The sequence below is a fragment of the Austrofundulus limnaeus genome, unplaced genomic scaffold, assembly GCF_001266775.1.
Source record: "Austrofundulus limnaeus strain Quisiro unplaced genomic scaffold, Austrofundulus_limnaeus-1.0 Scaffold166, whole genome shotgun sequence".
Taxonomy (NCBI): Eukaryota; Metazoa; Chordata; class Actinopteri; order Cyprinodontiformes; family Rivulidae; genus Austrofundulus; species Austrofundulus limnaeus.
In genome coordinates, this window is record NW_013952568.1 from 632282 (window position 1) to 648808 (window position 16527).

Genomic DNA, 16527 nt, shown 5'->3' on the forward strand with positions numbered 1-16527 from the left:
TATATATATAATGAAAATTGTTTCTTATATCAATGGTAAACTTTCAATTTATGATTAAATGCAACAAAATAAATTTAAAAGGTGAAAGATCATAATTGTCATACCCCTGAGTTGTTGGCTTTAAGAGCAGTTCAGTTGTAAAGCACAGTATTAATGTCTGAAAATAAGCTGCTTTGAAGTCAGCATCAACCATAAACTGAATCTGCCATAATGCACACTAGCTACTCACTAGAAACTCATCAGTGAGTAAAGCTTTATTAGTTTTGCTTTTAATAAAATTTCTGTATTTATTTCAGATTTAGTCAGTCATACACTTAGTTATTATCAGTGTTTAAAAGAGGCCGTGTTAAAACACTGTTTAGTCAAAGTTAAACATGAAACATCAAAGGTAACTACAACTGGCCCTTCGAGGGCCACCATAAACCTCATGTGGCCCTCGGTGAAAATGAGTTTGACACCCCTGGACAGTTTTTAAAATACGTCTTCAAGTACACATTGCCTAAGACTTCTTTTCTGCTTTTTTCACAGATTATGAATCATTTCTTGACACCATTTAAAGTTTTGGTGGGATCAACATGTCTGGGTGTAGCTGAACCCAATGAGGAGTTTTGTGTGCCTCTGGACTCGTACAGGTGAGTGAAAACATGCAAACAAGCTAGCAGTTAGACAAAAAAGTACTCTTTTTTGTATTATTGATACATTTCATCCTCAATCAATCTTGTAAATCCTCATTTTTTTCTCCTGCTCTTTCCTGTTCTCCTCAGGTCTGAACTGAGCCTTCAGCCATTAACGGACGACGGCGCTGATGACCAGCAGTTTGAGATGTCAGAGGGCTTCAGTTACGAGTATGTCTGCATCCAGCAGCCTGATGTCGGCAACCATCACACACACCTGCAGCAGACATGTCGTCGCCGTGGGGATCAGAGCGGTGGGATGACGATCAATATCGTGCCGTTAAAGGAAACAGTGACGTTCAAACACCCCGAAGGTGTTGTGAGTTCCTTTGACGTTCCCTTTGTGTTTCACCTCTGGCCTCCTGTGCTGTTACGCAACCTGCTGCCCCACCCCATCGCCTTCAAACTAAAGGTGAGATATGCATGGGGTTAGGGGGTAGTGATTGTTTTCATACTGCGGTATAACCTTTAGAAAATATCGCAGTATACGGTGTTACTGGGTGGGTGCAGTTATTGTCTGAGGTGTGTTCAGTAATTAATAATGAACAGAGAAATCGTGGCCTTAATCATGGCCCCACTAGCCATGATTGAGGGCCCCTAACATCCCCCTCCCCCTCTGTTGAAGGATTCATAAACTACCTGCATTGAAAAGGATTCTTTATTATTCTTATAGTTGTGTTGTTATGATTATCATTGCTTCTGATCAACAATTAGAAAAAAGCACTTCACTGAATGACTAACAGGTGCTATATATAGGTTCACTGTGCTAATGCTAGGAAAATGCTAAATGTGCAGTTAAACTTATCACTTCCTAATCACTGTGATATAACCTTCTCTGTTGACAATAACATAAAAGCTGATTTTTGTTTTCAGTTGAAACTGTTTAAAGTTATCAAAGAAGTTTAATGATAGGTTTTACAGAAAAAAAACACTTTATATATTTTATAAAACTTCAAATCTTTTGATTTATTGATCATCAAATACTTACGCGGATGGACTTTGAGATGCCAACAAGTCACAGGTGTAGGGCTTCTCACCAGTGTGGACACTTTGATGAGTCTTCAGGTGTTCCTTATGTTTGACTCTCTTCTCACAGTGGTCACAGGTGTAGGGCCTCTCACCAGAGTTGTTGAGTTGATGTTGGTTGAAACTCTAACTCACTGGAGCTCTCCTCACTCTGGCCACTGCAGTGTGGTCCTTCTGGAGCTTTGAATGGCTGGATCAGCCGCTCCTCAACAAAACCACCTCCATCTTTGTCTTCAGGYCCATCTGGGCTTTTGCAGGTCTCTTTCTGAMACACAAGAATAGAGGAAAATGTTGCAGTAGTAGTTTGGGATTTGATTTCATAAAGTCAGAAATAAAGTGAAACATTTAGRTTTTATGGTGAATACTTTGWATGGATAGCTGATTTCAGGAGTGATTGAACATTTTTTTGTTGTTCAAAAGGAAAACAAAACTTCTCCAAGCAACAGAATTCTGTGCTGTGTGTGTATTTTCTACACATTCCACACATGCGTGTGGAATGTGTAGTTAGATTGGTTAGATTGAACAGTGACTTACCTCTGCCACTCCTGGCATGGTGCTACTGCTGTCACTGTCCTTTATTTGAAACTCCTCCATGTTTGAATCTGCTTTAAGAAAGGAAACTGTGTCAAGAACAAACTCAAAAACCTACAGAGCAATGAAATGAAACTTAACAYCCTTACAGCAGAAAGTACAAAAACAACACTGGCACAGTATAACTTTTTACAATATACTTGACAATGAAAATCCGTTTGTGCACAGCAGAAAACCTATTTTTAGTTAAATACTTTTAATAATACACAAAACCAAATAAAAGTAGAACAATAAAGGGAAAAAAAATTCTTACCAGGTGCTTTGGCGTCTGCAGAGGTCTGTGGTCGTCCTTTTAATGGATCAGAGTTGCAGCAATTTAACATAAAACACATGATTTTTATGGTAACCGCATTTCTGCTCAAAATGTTCTGTTTCTGTAGAAGTTTCAAATACAAACAAGAAGTTTAAACTCCTTAAAAACAATGAATGCAAAGCATGTCACGATAAACACGAGCRTTTAAATCATAACAAACACAGTTGTAAACCTCCTGATAGTCCACAGATTTACGGTGAGGTGCGAAAGTTTGGGCAGCCTTGTTAATTTTCTGATTTACCTTTTATAAATCATTGATTGTTTGGATAAAATATATCAGTAAAATATATCATATAGGGGACAAACGGTGATATTTGAGAAATGAAATGAAGTTTTAATGATTTACAGAAAGTGTGCAATAACTGGTTAAATAAAATTAGGCAGGTGCATAAATTTGGGCACTGTTTTCATGTTATTGATTTCAAAACCTTTATTGGAACTCTARTTTGGTTTGGTAACTTCAGTGACCCTTGACCTCAATATGCAGGTGACTCCAATTATGAGAAAGCATATTTAAGGGYGGCAATTGTAAGTTTTTCTCCTCTTTGCGTCTTCAATGAAGAGTCGCAGCATGGGAGTCTCAAAACAACTTTCAAATGAGCTGAAAACTAATTCGTTCACCGTCATGGTTTACATGCATATAGCCTGAGAGAGGTAGAGAGGTGTGGGGTAAAAAAAACTCTGCTGTTGTGATGTGTTGCTGTCACTCAGAGCAGCAGGAGAGGAGTCACGCAATGGCTTTTGCCTTTTATTATGCTGAACAGTTAAAAAAAAAGTCCAGCTGTCTTTTTAATGGTTTGAAGTTTCAGAAATAATCTGACTCTTACCATGGTTATGTCTGTGCTGGTGCATACTTTCGGACAGTTTTCCTGCTGATATAATTTATAGTTATTTCCTCCTTTGCAGCAAGAGTTCACTTGTCTCTGAAAAAAATTATAAAATCACTGAAAGTTTAAATCCAAAAGGAGCTCAGCTATTTGTTTGAGTTTCTGTCACTACCTCACTTGGGTTTTCATTCATTCATTCATTCATTCATTCATTCATTCATTCATTCATTCATTCATTCATTCATTCATTCATTCATTCATTCATTCAAACCTTGCTTGGAGGCTAAGATGCGTGACAAATGGGGGTCTCTGTCTCCCTTCTCTTGTCTTCTGATTGGGCCAAGGTGGTCAGAACACGTGTCAGTAATGATAGAGGTCGTCTTCTGAAGAAGCCTAAATGTTCCAGTTTTCGTAGCAGTCCACTAGTGCCACTTAGTGTAGTGTTGGAACGGTCGATGTAGGTACGGGTCGGACCGGTTGGTTTTCCACTGATGTTCCAGTCTGGTTCCAGTGGGTGTGTTTTGGGCAGTGTTTGGAGGTGGTTTTTAGGTATTTTGAAAATAAATTAATGGGAAAAATGAGAGATGGAAACACATTTCATGAATAACTTTCGAAATTTTCAACATTTGCAAAAATTTAGCCAATCAGTGACGAACAGTGTTCTGACGTCGCATTTTGGTGTCAGCTGGGGCTGTTGGAACCACAATGAAGTAGGTACTAAAAAAGTCCCGGTTCCATGGATCTGGCCTAATGGAAATGGCTTGGAACTGTACCGAACCGTACCGACACTACACTAAGTGGCACTAGTGGAAAAGGGGCATTAGTCTACCAAAATACCATCCTACCACCCAAGCCTAGTAATCATCATTCAGGTGGTCTTTGACTCATTGACAAAATAACATACAAGTTTTCCTGTAACAGCCATACTCTGTACATAAGACATGAACAAGCACTACAGCTCTCTGGCTTTTGGTTAACAGGAGAATGGAGTTTCTGCCCCTGAAGTTACTCTGAATCCAGGCCACTCTGCTCAGCTTCACACAGCTGTCATCAATCAGTCCAAACTCGATCTTCGCCTGGTGGATTATTTGGCTCAGGACTGGTCTTCTGAATACAGGTAAAACTTGCATTTTACTGTTTTAAATTCCCTTTTTGTTGTTCTGTGTGATTAAAAATAGTTCATTTACATTTCAGAATTAAAGTGAATAAATAATCTTGTCTTCCAGTCTCCAGAAAGACCAGGATGAAATCGCCTTCATTGTGTTCAAGTCTCTACGTGTGGATGATGAAGATGATGGCGAAGGGACAGAGAGGAATAGGGCCGAGTTGGACATAGCAGTGCATGTTAAATACGACCCAGGGCAGACTGTTATTGCCATCCACTCTCCGTACTGGATGGTGAATAAAACGGGCAGGTTGCTGCAGTACAAGGCRGATGATATCCACCGTAAACACCCCTTAGATTACGACATGCCCCTGCTGTTCTCCTTCAAGCCTCGCAACTTCCTGCGAAACAATAAGGTATAAGGAAAAAGGAAATTCAGCACATTTATTACAAGTTTATTTGTTGTCTTTCACAATTTGTCTTTCTTTTGTCAAACTGTTTTGATTTGCTGATTATGTTTAATAAACAGAGGTGCAGTGAAACAACGTAATTTGATTTGTAATTCTTGTCTACCTGCAGGTTCGACTGATGATCTCAGACAGTGACCTGTCAGATGATTTCTCTCTGGACACAGTCGGCAGCCATGGAGATGTGAAATGTAAAGGCAGATACAAAGATTATCTGGTAAGACTTTAGAACACTTTCTGTCCTCCAAACAAGTATTTATATGAAGAATCAACCATTTTACACAAGAACTTAAAAGGACTTCTGTAATCACACAAGGCAGGTTGTGCTTTTAAGGAAGCACTTGTGTTTTTATTGTCTGTTGTGTTTTTGTGATTTCTGCTCCCAGGTTGGCGTGAAGATYGAGGCGAGCAGTTTCAGTCTCACGCGCATCGTGACCTTCGTACCGTTTTACACGCTGGTCAACAGAACCAAGCACAAAGTTTTCATATGTGAAGAAGGACAGGAGAGCTGGACTGAGGCAGAGCCAGAACAGGTCCGAAATGAACCGAGTACTCTGCACGTACAGTTTTTGCACTTGAATGTTATATTGTTTTCAATTTTCTCGTATTTTCTGTAATAGTTTAGTTTCATGTTGAAAATTTAAACAATGCAGATTTTGGTTCGGTTTGTATAATTTACAGATAATACCTTTCACATCAATCAACATAAAAAAATCAGCATTTGTTTAGATTTTTTTTTCACGATTACTTGCCAGTTGTGTTTACTCCCATGTTTATGTGTTTGTTAAACTGATTTTTAGTCCGCTGTTCCATTCTGGCCTGAGAACGACACCAAGCGGCTAAAAATCAAAGTTGAAGGATGTTTAGCGCCTCCCCAGACTATTGACTTCACTCGACCTGAGAACTGCCTGCTGCTTCATCTGGACAAATCTGTGTGTAGACACACACGTAACAATTTAATCAGAGAATTCAAGGTTGCCTCTCTGTTTAAAATAGTTTGTTTCTTTCTCTGTGATAGGTGGGTGGCATTATTGTAGATGTGAATCTGTCGGAGCACTCAGCCACAATCCGATTCTCTGAGTACCATGATGGTGCAGCCCCCTTCCTCATCATCAATCACACCAGAGACCACCCTCTTCAGTTCAATCAGAGGTGAGAAAACAGACTGGATGGTTAGAATGAGAGAAAATATTTTAAGCCATGATCTTACATCAGCGCAGACATTCTAATGTCATTCATAATCACCGCACTCTTTGTTTTAATTTCATGACTAAACTGGTTTCAACAGTTTTCACTTTTGGATCTGCTCACTGCAGTTTGTTAACTCTGAAACTGGATTACAATACCTACACCAGATTATTGGTTTTCCACTGAAGCTGCTTTTTGACATTCAAAACCGGAACGTTTTGCATTTTGTCCAGAATTATCATTTTTAATTTATTTATAAAGTTCATTCATTTCTTTAAAAAAACAATTTAAATTCTATACACAATAAAAAATCACAAATAAAATTAAAGGCAGCAGAAAGAAGAAAAAAATCTTATATCAGTTGGTGTTGAAAATATTGGTGTTGGAATTGGTTTGACATGTATTTCACAGTGAGTGGTTATTGTTCTGCTGCAGAAAGAACAAAGAGTTGTTTTAAGCCTTCAGTGTTCAACCAGTCAGTTTGTGTTAACTTTCATTCAGCCCTTCAAAAACTTTCTGCAGTGCTCATTATTGGATACACACCAAGGAGACTGAACTTCAGAGATTCTGGCTGACAGACGATGACTCCTCTACCTTAAGCATAGTTTTCTGTTTTTAATGTATTTGTCTTGTGTTATGTCATTGAAGTCTTTTCACCAGAAACTAGGACCTTKACGTTCTTGTTGTGACGTACGCGTTTTCTTTTTCTTTTTTCTTTTTTTTTGTTTTGCAAAACTGTTTTGTTTTTTTGCAGCATCCCTAAACAGTTTGTTAAATAACAACTAACAGTGTTTTTTTTTTCCCGATGGTGATTTGTGTTTGTGTGTTGTGTGGGTCATGTAGTGCTCGAAAGGAAGTCACGTGGGTGGCTGAAGAGCTGCTCGACTTTTCCTTCTCGTCGGAGGAGGACAGGTAGAAAAGTCTGAAAAGCAGGAACTCTTMTGCCACACTCTGAACTCAGGATCAAACCGAAAAAACAAATGAGAGCAGAAAAATGTAGCGAACCAGTTAAAATAATCCTCCTTCAAAGTTATTAATTATTTCAGATAGCACCCGATGTACAAGAAAACATTAAATTCAGGTAAATAAAATGTAGAACATCCATGCATGAAAAGTACTCAAAAGTAAACATAAGTACACAGCAGACATATTGTATGGAATCTGTTCTATAGACTTTTTTTAAAGGACTGAAGCAGTTTAAGAAGCTTTCATGTGAAGCTGAGGACATAATGTGGGACAATAATATTTTGCATACTAAACAGATCCAAGGAAAATCCAATTACTAACATTATTAAGTCACTGTTGCTTTGATGGGACAACACTTTTGAGTGCAGAGTGTGGTCAGTTTCTTGTACAGTCATAGCCAAAATTTTTGAGAATGACTTAAAATTTATTTATCACAAAGTTTGTTGAATATTTCTTTATGATGGGAAAACTTTGTGATAAATAATGTCTGTCATTCTCAATATTTTGGCCACGACTGTAGAAGAGCTCTGACTGATTTTGTTTGTGTAATCTGTTCTCTTGTCTAAGATGATRGAGAGTTTTTGTTCTGCCTTTTTCTTCACCAGCACTGTATGTTGCAAAACCAGCACTGTATGTTGCAAAACCAGCAGTGTATGTTGCAAAGGCTTTCTTTTTATATTTTTAAATATTTGAAAAGAATCAAGTTCTACATTTACAGCTATTAAAGTTTGGTTCCTGTAATCACTTTCCTTTGCTTGTAGAAAAAACTTGCTGCCGACTTGATGGGGTTCTGCCAAAGATAAATCTTTTTTCTTCCCAACGTTGGTGTTGCATTGAGAAATGTTTGTAACACTAAACATTTGTAGACTTGCTGCCCTACTTTGTTATCCCCTGTCTGCTTTGTTTTCATCTGAATTGTGATTAGTCCTAGTGGGAGCTAGGACTAATCTTACCTTTCCAGGAAAGCCATTGGGAACGTCTGGTAGATTGCTGGTGTTTGGTTATGTTCTGTCACTTTTCTCTTTCGCTGCTCATTTATTCAAAGAAATTGGCTTTTTTTTTTACATGACGTTGTGTTTTTGGTGAATGGGTTCTGAAATGTTGTCTTCTGCTTTACTGTGTTTTTTTACTATTTCTTCCTCTTCATCTAGTTATTTTCAACCATGTTTTAGTTCTAACTAATGGTGCAGAAATATACTGTTTGTTTGACACCATCCAGCTCTGAGGTGGAGGCAGAGATCGAGGAGCTGGAGGCTGGAAAAGCTGTGTACTACACCTGGACTAAACCCAGTGGATCCCGAGAGCTTAGTTGGAAGTGTGGCAAATACAGTGGGAAGCTGAAGAGTGAGGAGGTACTKTACCTGAGTTAAAATGATTAAAAATCTATAATTTACTCCTAAATTATAACATTAAAGATCAGGTTATTTTCTTTTTACATACTTTTTTTCAGGACAGTAGAGTAGTTACGAAACAAAATGGGTATTCTGTAGCTTAAGCTTGTTTTTTTATAACTATTTTCTTTGGCATCTTTAGGATCTGCGGGAAGACATGAACAAAGAGGGAAAACTTTTTGTGATTTCGTTTTTTGAAGGTAAAGTTGAAGAATCCTGAATCTCTTTGATTCTTTCATTTTATAAAAATTGCAGTTTTTAGCTTGTGAGAGCATGTGTGAGTGTTCTAATGCTACGTACAATTTATACAACTTGTTTGTATTGGGATGTCATATTAAGAAGCTGGCACTATTCTAACTTGTGTTTGTCATAATCAGTTTTCTGGAGACACACACACGTTTGTTTCTCGACCCTGTGGGGACCTTCCATTGACTTCCATTCATGTTTTTTAGACTTTATATCCTAACCCTGACCATATACTCTAAAATTAACCACAGAAACTTACCTGACCCTAAAACTAACCTAAACCTTGGTCCTAAACCTAACCCCACACCTATAACATGCATTTGGACCCATGGGGACCTGACAGTGGTCCCCACGATTCACTTCGGTCCCCACCTGGCTGCTTTTTTTTTTGTAAAAAATACCCCATGTTGTAAGAAAAACCCGTATACACACACACACACACACTGTGTTCTACTTTTTTTAAACAGAGTTTTTGTTGTTGCTTCTGTTAATTCAAAGGTCTCCAGCGAGTTGTGCTGTTCACCGAGGATCAACAGATCTACAAAGTGCTGTGTGAGAATGAAAAGGTGCAGCGGGCTGAACAGGAAATCATCCTGTCCCTGCAGAACGTGGGCGTGTCTCTGGTCAACAACACCAACAGCCAAGAGGTTTCCTATATTGGAATCACAAGGTGCTTTTTTGTTTCGTGCTCACAGTAAATTACACATCACATATGCAACTATAACTTTAAGAGCAAACTTAAAACTTTCCTTTTTTATAAAGCTTTTTAACAATCCCAGTGTGTTGTCTGTTTCTTAGCTATTGTTTTATGATGTTGTTGATGTTTTTATTGCTTTATTTTTCTGTATAATTTTTGCACCTTTGTAAAGCACTTTGTGACCCTCAATGTCTGTGAAAGGTGCCATATAAATAAACTTTTACTTTACTTATTTTATAAAAAGCACAAGTCTTATTTGATTAGAACTTGCTGCTTATTGTTCAGCTGAATGTTTTGTTTTGTTTTGTTAATTCAGCTCCGAGGTGGTTTGGGAGTCCAAGCCTAAGAAGAAGAATCGATGGAAAACTCTGAGCTCTAAAGAAACTGACATGTTTGAGGACAAGTTCAAAGAGTACATTGAGTCTGGGCCGACTGATAATTCAACTGTTCAACTGGAGAACGACTTTCAGGTTGCAGCAGTTTTATACCTTATTTATTCAAAAATAACATCATTTTGTCACGCTTAATGTTGGTAATAATAGTAATTTTTGTCAGTCTGTAGTGAGATGCTAATTTCTCTCACGTCTAAATGTTAAACTTCATTGTGTTTTTTTTTCATCTCCCAGGTGTTATTCACACCTAGTGGTACAAATATGCAAATGCTTCAGCCGGTGGAGGTTCCTCTTAGGAGGCACTTTATGCCTGGAGTGAGGGTGGAATACAGCGTCTCACCAAGACAGAAAACCTATCGTGTCCAAATCCACCGCATACAGGTTTAAAGAAATTCTATTAATCATTTGCATCCTATTTAACTTGAAAGCAGCCAACCTCCTGTTATGAACAGCCTCTGTTTTCTCTATTGAGCTTTATTTTGCTGTAAAAGGCTGCAAATTTTCTGTGTTTTTATTTTCATGTTTTTGGATCTGTTTTTTTTTTAATCCAAATACCAGTTTTAAAAATGCATAATTTTTCCCTGCAGATCCAGAATCAGCTGCCAGGAGCCATCTTCCCTTATGTTTTTTACCCTGTAAAGCTGCCAAAGTCGATCACGATGGATTCAGGCATGTTTACCCTTCCATCTGTGCTGTTTTTTTTTTTTTCATTTTGTCCCAACATTTTCATGTTAAATAATGTTATTTCCATTGTTGTTGCAGAACCTAAACCTCTTACAGATATCAGCATTGTTACCAGAGCTGCGGGACACTCCGACATCTCTCGCATCAAGTAAATATTTCCTATTTTAATCCACAAACTCTGTTTTATAGGATTGTCATTGTTTTATTTTTGTTTAAGACAAGATTAAAATTTGGTTTTGAATAGAAATTCACCAGTTTTCACATTCCGTCAAAAACATCTGCAACATTTTCTCAGTTTAACGTCCCAAGTACGATAAAATATCTACTCCCCTCCAGGTACTTCAAAGTGTTGATTCAAGAGATGAATCTAAAGCTTGATCTGGGTTTCCTTTATGCCATCCTGGACTTTTTTACTCCTGAGAATGCCGGCATCATGACCTCAGAACAGGAGGTCAGCTACACAAGCATGCACATAACAACCATATTTTTTTTACTTTGATCAGAAGTTGTAATAAAAGGATTTGTGTGTATAAGCTCAACTCTTTTTGTTCTTCATGATTTGTGGTTGTTGTTCATCAGGTGGAGCAGTTTCAGAAGGACGTAGAGTACATAAAGACACAACTAAATCATGTCTCTACTGCTGATACATCTCCCATTAGTCTCTATGAGTACTTTCACATTTCCCCTATCAAGGTGTGTAACATGCAGTTATAAAAACTATAAATGTTTTTTAAAACAGATGTCCTAAGGTGTTAACAATTTCTAATTATTCTATGAGTTGCAAACACAAGTAATGGCCCATATTATGTACATTTAGTGACCCAAACAAATTTCTTGTTTGTTTTGTTTGTTTCAGCTGCATTTGAGTTTCTCTCTGAGCACTGGAGGAGAAGACGGCTTGAAAGAGAAGCGAGAGACGGAACTCATCCCCGTCCAGTCCCTCAACCTGCTGCTGAAAAGCATCGGAGCAACTCTCACCGACGTGCAGGACGTGGTCTTCAAGTAAGAACACACAACAAGGCCCACATACACACCCAGATTACACAACTTTTTTTTTTATCTGGTAGAAGCTGGACATGGGGAGATATTTTTTTTCTTTTGCGTTACCTCGCAAAATTGTTTTGCGTTCCCACGCAAAAGATTGTTTTGTATATGAACTGAATTAAATCAGACTTTTATTTTGAAATATCCGGTTACCAAAACAGGATGTGTCGACACAAGTTTGTGAAATTGACATTGATGTTGCGTGGCTGCAATGTGTTAAAATATCGGCATATGACATTCGTCCATGYGCGGCTGTGTGATATATTCATTCTGAAGCTGAATGAAAGCAGTAGGCTAACTCGCTAATGGTGAACATGTGAGTTTGTTAATAAACCGGCAGGCACAACAGTGATAAACTACTTTTGCGAGGGAACGCAAAAGGTATTGCGAGGTAACGCAATACTGTTGGCAATGCAAAAGTATTGCAAGGTAACGCAAAAGAAAAAAAAATCTCCCATGTCCCCTCGTGGGCTCTGTAGTTGGATGCCTCCTGACTGAATCTGTTCATTTCAGACTGGCCTTCTTTGAGTTGACCTTCCAGTTTTGTACGACCCAGCAGCTGCAGTGGGAGGTCATCAGACATTATTCTAAGCAGGTGATGCAGACTCATCGGTTATATTRATCCTTGTTTTATAATCTGCAGGTTCAAGCTGTGCTTTTAAAAAATAGAAGCATTTATCTTTTTCCAAAGCAGTTTTTTTCTAAAGCTTGCCTTTACGATTACGTAACAACAAATCTATGTTTTCTCTTTCCTTGTACCCATTAAGTACAGAAACCCAAAGAAAACTGTCAGTGGCACTTAAATTTCTCTTATGTATATTTCAGGCCATTAAGCAGATGTATGTGCTGGTGCTGGGACTGGATGTGCTGGGAAACCCCTTTGGACTGATAAGAGGATTGTCAGAGGGTGTAGAGGCCTTTTTTTATGAACCCTATCAGGTAAAAATGCAACTAGTCTCTGAAGACATTTCAATTTCTCACATGTCAAGACAATGTCTTGTTTTTGAACTTGCTTAATTAAGCTTATCATTAGTAAATATGTGCTTGTGTCTGTTAAACTGGTGCCCGTCTGTTTTCAGGGAGCCATCCAGGGTCCTGAGGAGTTTGTAGAAGGAATGGCCTTGGGTGTAAAAGCTCTGGTTGGAGGAGCTGTAGGTAAGCAGAAGATGGTCTTCATCTCACCAGGGAATAAGAWGGTCTTAATTCTTGAAGGAGGCCTTAGGCGACAGATCTTTGTTTTGTGGACAGGGTGTTTCCACAATTAAAGAATCTAATGTGCTGTCATCTGTCGACTCATGACGCTGATTTTATTTACTAATAAAAGTGCTTGATATTTGATCAGGTCATGTGGCTGCAGTATATTTAGACATGTAGATTTGCTGCAAATGTGCAAATTTCCCCACTGTGGGATCAATAAAGTTTTATCTTATCCTTATCTTGCTAAATGTGTGATTGGTACGCATGTTACGTTTATATACAGTATCTCAAATAAATGAATTTTTAGACATATCTGATAATTGATTTCGCTGGCACATCTGAGCTTTAAGCAACAAATCCCATCAGTCTTAGCTTAGAGAAAAAATAGCATCAGTTAATTATTTGTCCTGGTCCTAGTGTTAGTGGAAACTGTAGTAATGGCAAAAGCATTATTACATCTGTAGTTGTTAAATGTAAATGTAAAAAAAAAAAGTAACTTTCATGATTGTTTTGTGCAGGAGGGTTAGCAGGCGCAGCCTCCAGAATAACGGGCGCCATGGCGAAAGGCGTCGCTGCAATAACCATGGATGAAGAATATCAGCAGAAGCGACGAGAAGCCATGAACAAACAGCCCAGTGGGCTGAGGGATGGGCTGACCAGGGGTGGGAAAGGACTGGTTTCTGTACGTAAAAACGTTATTGTTTGAACTAGGGTTGGGCATAATCGTATCGTGTGCAATTAATCATCAGAAAAACATTAATACGATTAATGCCACCTGGCAGACTAACCGCTTGGTGTTCCTCTCTGATTCAAATTTGACCAACAGTAAAAAAAATTGTGTAATTTATTTATCTATCAACAAAATTTAAAGTTTGATGTATAGCCTGAAGTTTGTAATTTTGACACAATTTGGAACAGATTTTTACGAAGAGCCAATTTTCTCCCTATAAATTGGTCATGTGACTAGAATATAAGGGTGTCCAGGGACTCTGGGGGATTAATCGTCAAATTAATCGTTAKCGGCTAAATACTACAGTTAATCGTGATTAATTTTTTTGCCAATATTGCCCAACCCTAGTTTGCACTCTTTTACAAACAACAGCTAAAACTAATGCACTGTTCTGACATAAACAGCTTGTTTGGTAACGTTTTGATGTTTGGGTGTTRTAGGGGTTTGTGAGTGGAATCACAGGGATTGTTACCAAACCTATTAAAGGTGCGTTGACACGGACCACACCATAAATAAAACTCTCTTTATGTTGGCTGTAGTTTTTGTTGTTCTGTTTTTTTTTTTTGTCTGTAACTGGTACGTGTTGTTGTGCAGGAGCTCAGAAAGAGGGTGCAGCAGGTTTCTTTAAAGGTGTTGGCAAAGGWTTGGTTGGTGCAGTGGCTCGACCGACGGGAGGGATTATCGACATGGTCAACAATACCTTCCAGGGCATCAAGAGGTTCGATCGTTTCTGTCTGTCTGCACCACAACTCCAGTGTTCTTTAAGGATTTAGCGTTTTTTTAAACATATCTTTGTTGCTGATTCTTGATTTTAGGGTAGCAGAGACCTCGCAGGACGTCATATCTCTACGTCCCCCTCGCTTCATACATGACGACGGCGTCATACGACCGTATAAAGAGAGGGAGGGCATCGGCAGCCAGATGCTGCAGGTAGGAAACATTTCAAACATTAAAATTTACTCTTGTTTTATTTTCCATGGCCTTCACATGGTGTCTGTTAGGGGAAAGTCAGCTTAGCAAATCATTTGCCACACTATTTTTTCTGTTTGTTTTCTTTTAATAGCAACACCATTACATTAGGTCATCAGCCCTGCGGTTTTACTCAGCTATCATTTTTGTTTTGTGTCCTGTGATGTGAGAAATTAAACTGAAAACTACACAAGTTTTAGCAAAATAAATAGTTGTGAGTAAATGTTAGACTGCGCCTGGGTACAACAAACCCAGTTTGACTCATGATATATTTGTTTATTTTATTGTCTGAAAAGACCATTCAAGCCATCATCATCCTCACCAAACCTTTAAATGACTCTTCATCCTCTGTAGAACAACCTTCACCTCATCTTCCTCAAACCTTTTCTTGCTCCTATTCTTGCAGCAGCTGACAGGTTTGATTAATCTTCATGTGGATGTTTTGGTTATAATTAACCTGCAAATTAAACTCAGCATTTATATAATGAAAATTAAACAGGTGTAACTACATCAAATGTTTATTATATTTTGCTTGTTGGTTTGTTTAATATAGCTCYGAATGCATTATTCCCAAAAGTATTTTTCTTTCTAAGCAGATGGAGAGAATTAAACAGAAGTTTAAAGATAAATGGTATTTTTAAAGTAACGATTCTTTAATGGCTGAGAYTTTAGTGAGAGTTCAGAAATATTTAACAGAACTGTCAGCTTTTATCATTAAACACAAYAATTCAGTTACTCAAAGATATTGARTTTTATTGAGTATTTTTAGTTATAAAAGTGTTTGAATCTACAGGCGCTTTTGTTATTTATTTTTTGAAGCGTTTTTAAATCACAGAAATGATGAGGAGTGGATTTAGGAATCTGAAGGATCAAGTTGGTGAGATGTAAAAAGTTCTSATGTAGTTTGTTGTTAGTTAAATTTTCAGTTAACTGGAAGCTGAAAGGTTTTCCAGTCCTGAGCTCCAGTCTCAGTCTGAACCAGCTCCAGGTCTGGCTCCTCTGACCTCCTTCTCTTGTCATGTCCACAGAGGCGTTTGGTCTTCATTGAATGGAGTTCCTCAGAGGATGAGAATGATGAGTAAAGCAGCTAAAGGCGACTGTAGACGTGTTTTAATAGAGTTGGTGCCCAGTCTGTAGTCTGTGCTGAAGTTCTTCAGCTGTTTAACTGTTAGTGTATATTTGACTAAACCAAAGAAAGAAAACTACACGAATGTGTTTATATATTTTTATGTTTTTACATCATGAACTGTAGTTTTACTTTTACCTTATATTTCTGTTCATTACTTTTATTTCAATCTTTTCAGTTCTTATTTGTCGCAGAAGAAGCCTCATTATTTTCCTTTTATCTAGAAATGTTTTAAGTCTTGTTTTCTTCATCAGTCATTGTCCCATCAACTTTCTAGTTTTGACTGTTGCTCACAATAAACCTTTCAAAYGCCATCATCCGTTTCATCCCATTTGTTTCACCCGTCACATTTTKCATTTCACCTAAAGTTTTTGCATCGTTTTATTCAGCCATTAGGAAGATATTTTACCTGAATATGTTTTTAGTCACGTATCATTTTTGAGTGTACTCTCTCTCTCTCTTTGTAACTTCCTTCTTTCAGAAAATTGAGAATGGACGTTTTGCGAAGTACAGATACTTTGCTCACGCGAAAGTCAACGAGTCTGACTTCTTCATGATCACCAAGAGGTGAGTGATGTATTTTATCCTCCAGCACAAACAAGTGAAATAAAAATAACCTGAAGCAAATGTAAGAGCCAATTGAATATTTTTTAAGCATGAAGTTCATCAGAAAAGGAGAAGTTTCCACTTTGATGTCATTAAAATTTTAATTTGGCACCCATGTCAGATTTGTTCGTTAACATAAAGTGCATTTAATATTTTTATCTGTAAAAGGTAGTAAAATATTGCAAAAATCCTGGCTGAACCCGTAAAATGTATAAATGTGTTTATTTCTTAGGGCTATGGCTCGATTAGTTGTAACATAAGACTTTATTTGATAAACATATATTTTAA

At 37.8% G+C, this 16527-nt stretch overlaps 1 protein-coding gene across 1 annotated transcript in view; it reads left to right on the plus strand.

The window, feature by feature from the left end:
• The window catches only part of vps13a (vacuolar protein sorting 13 homolog A), a gene marked incomplete in the record, with an annotated part of 36711 nt that overhangs the window by 17733 nt on the left and 2451 nt on the right, over positions 1–16527 (plus strand). The window contains 27 exon segments of the mRNA XM_014017332.1: positions 529–632; positions 765–1086; positions 4412–4548; positions 4658–4952; positions 5116–5220; positions 5390–5536; positions 5804–5935; positions 6022–6155; positions 7035–7103; positions 8377–8509; positions 8691–8748; positions 9293–9464; positions 9808–9961; positions 10118–10264; positions 10471–10552; positions 10646–10715; positions 10904–11018; positions 11147–11260; positions 11424–11569; positions 12125–12206; positions 12437–12550; positions 12691–12766; positions 13327–13490; positions 13979–14024; positions 14133–14256; positions 14354–14468; positions 16115–16200. Of these exon segments, the coding sequence (XP_013872786.1) occupies positions 529–632; positions 765–1086; positions 4412–4548; positions 4658–4952; positions 5116–5220; positions 5390–5536; positions 5804–5935; positions 6022–6155; positions 7035–7103; positions 8377–8509; positions 8691–8748; positions 9293–9464; positions 9808–9961; positions 10118–10264; positions 10471–10552; positions 10646–10715; positions 10904–11018; positions 11147–11260; positions 11424–11569; positions 12125–12206; positions 12437–12550; positions 12691–12766; positions 13327–13490; positions 13979–14024; positions 14133–14256; positions 14354–14468; positions 16115–16200 (3443 nt within the window).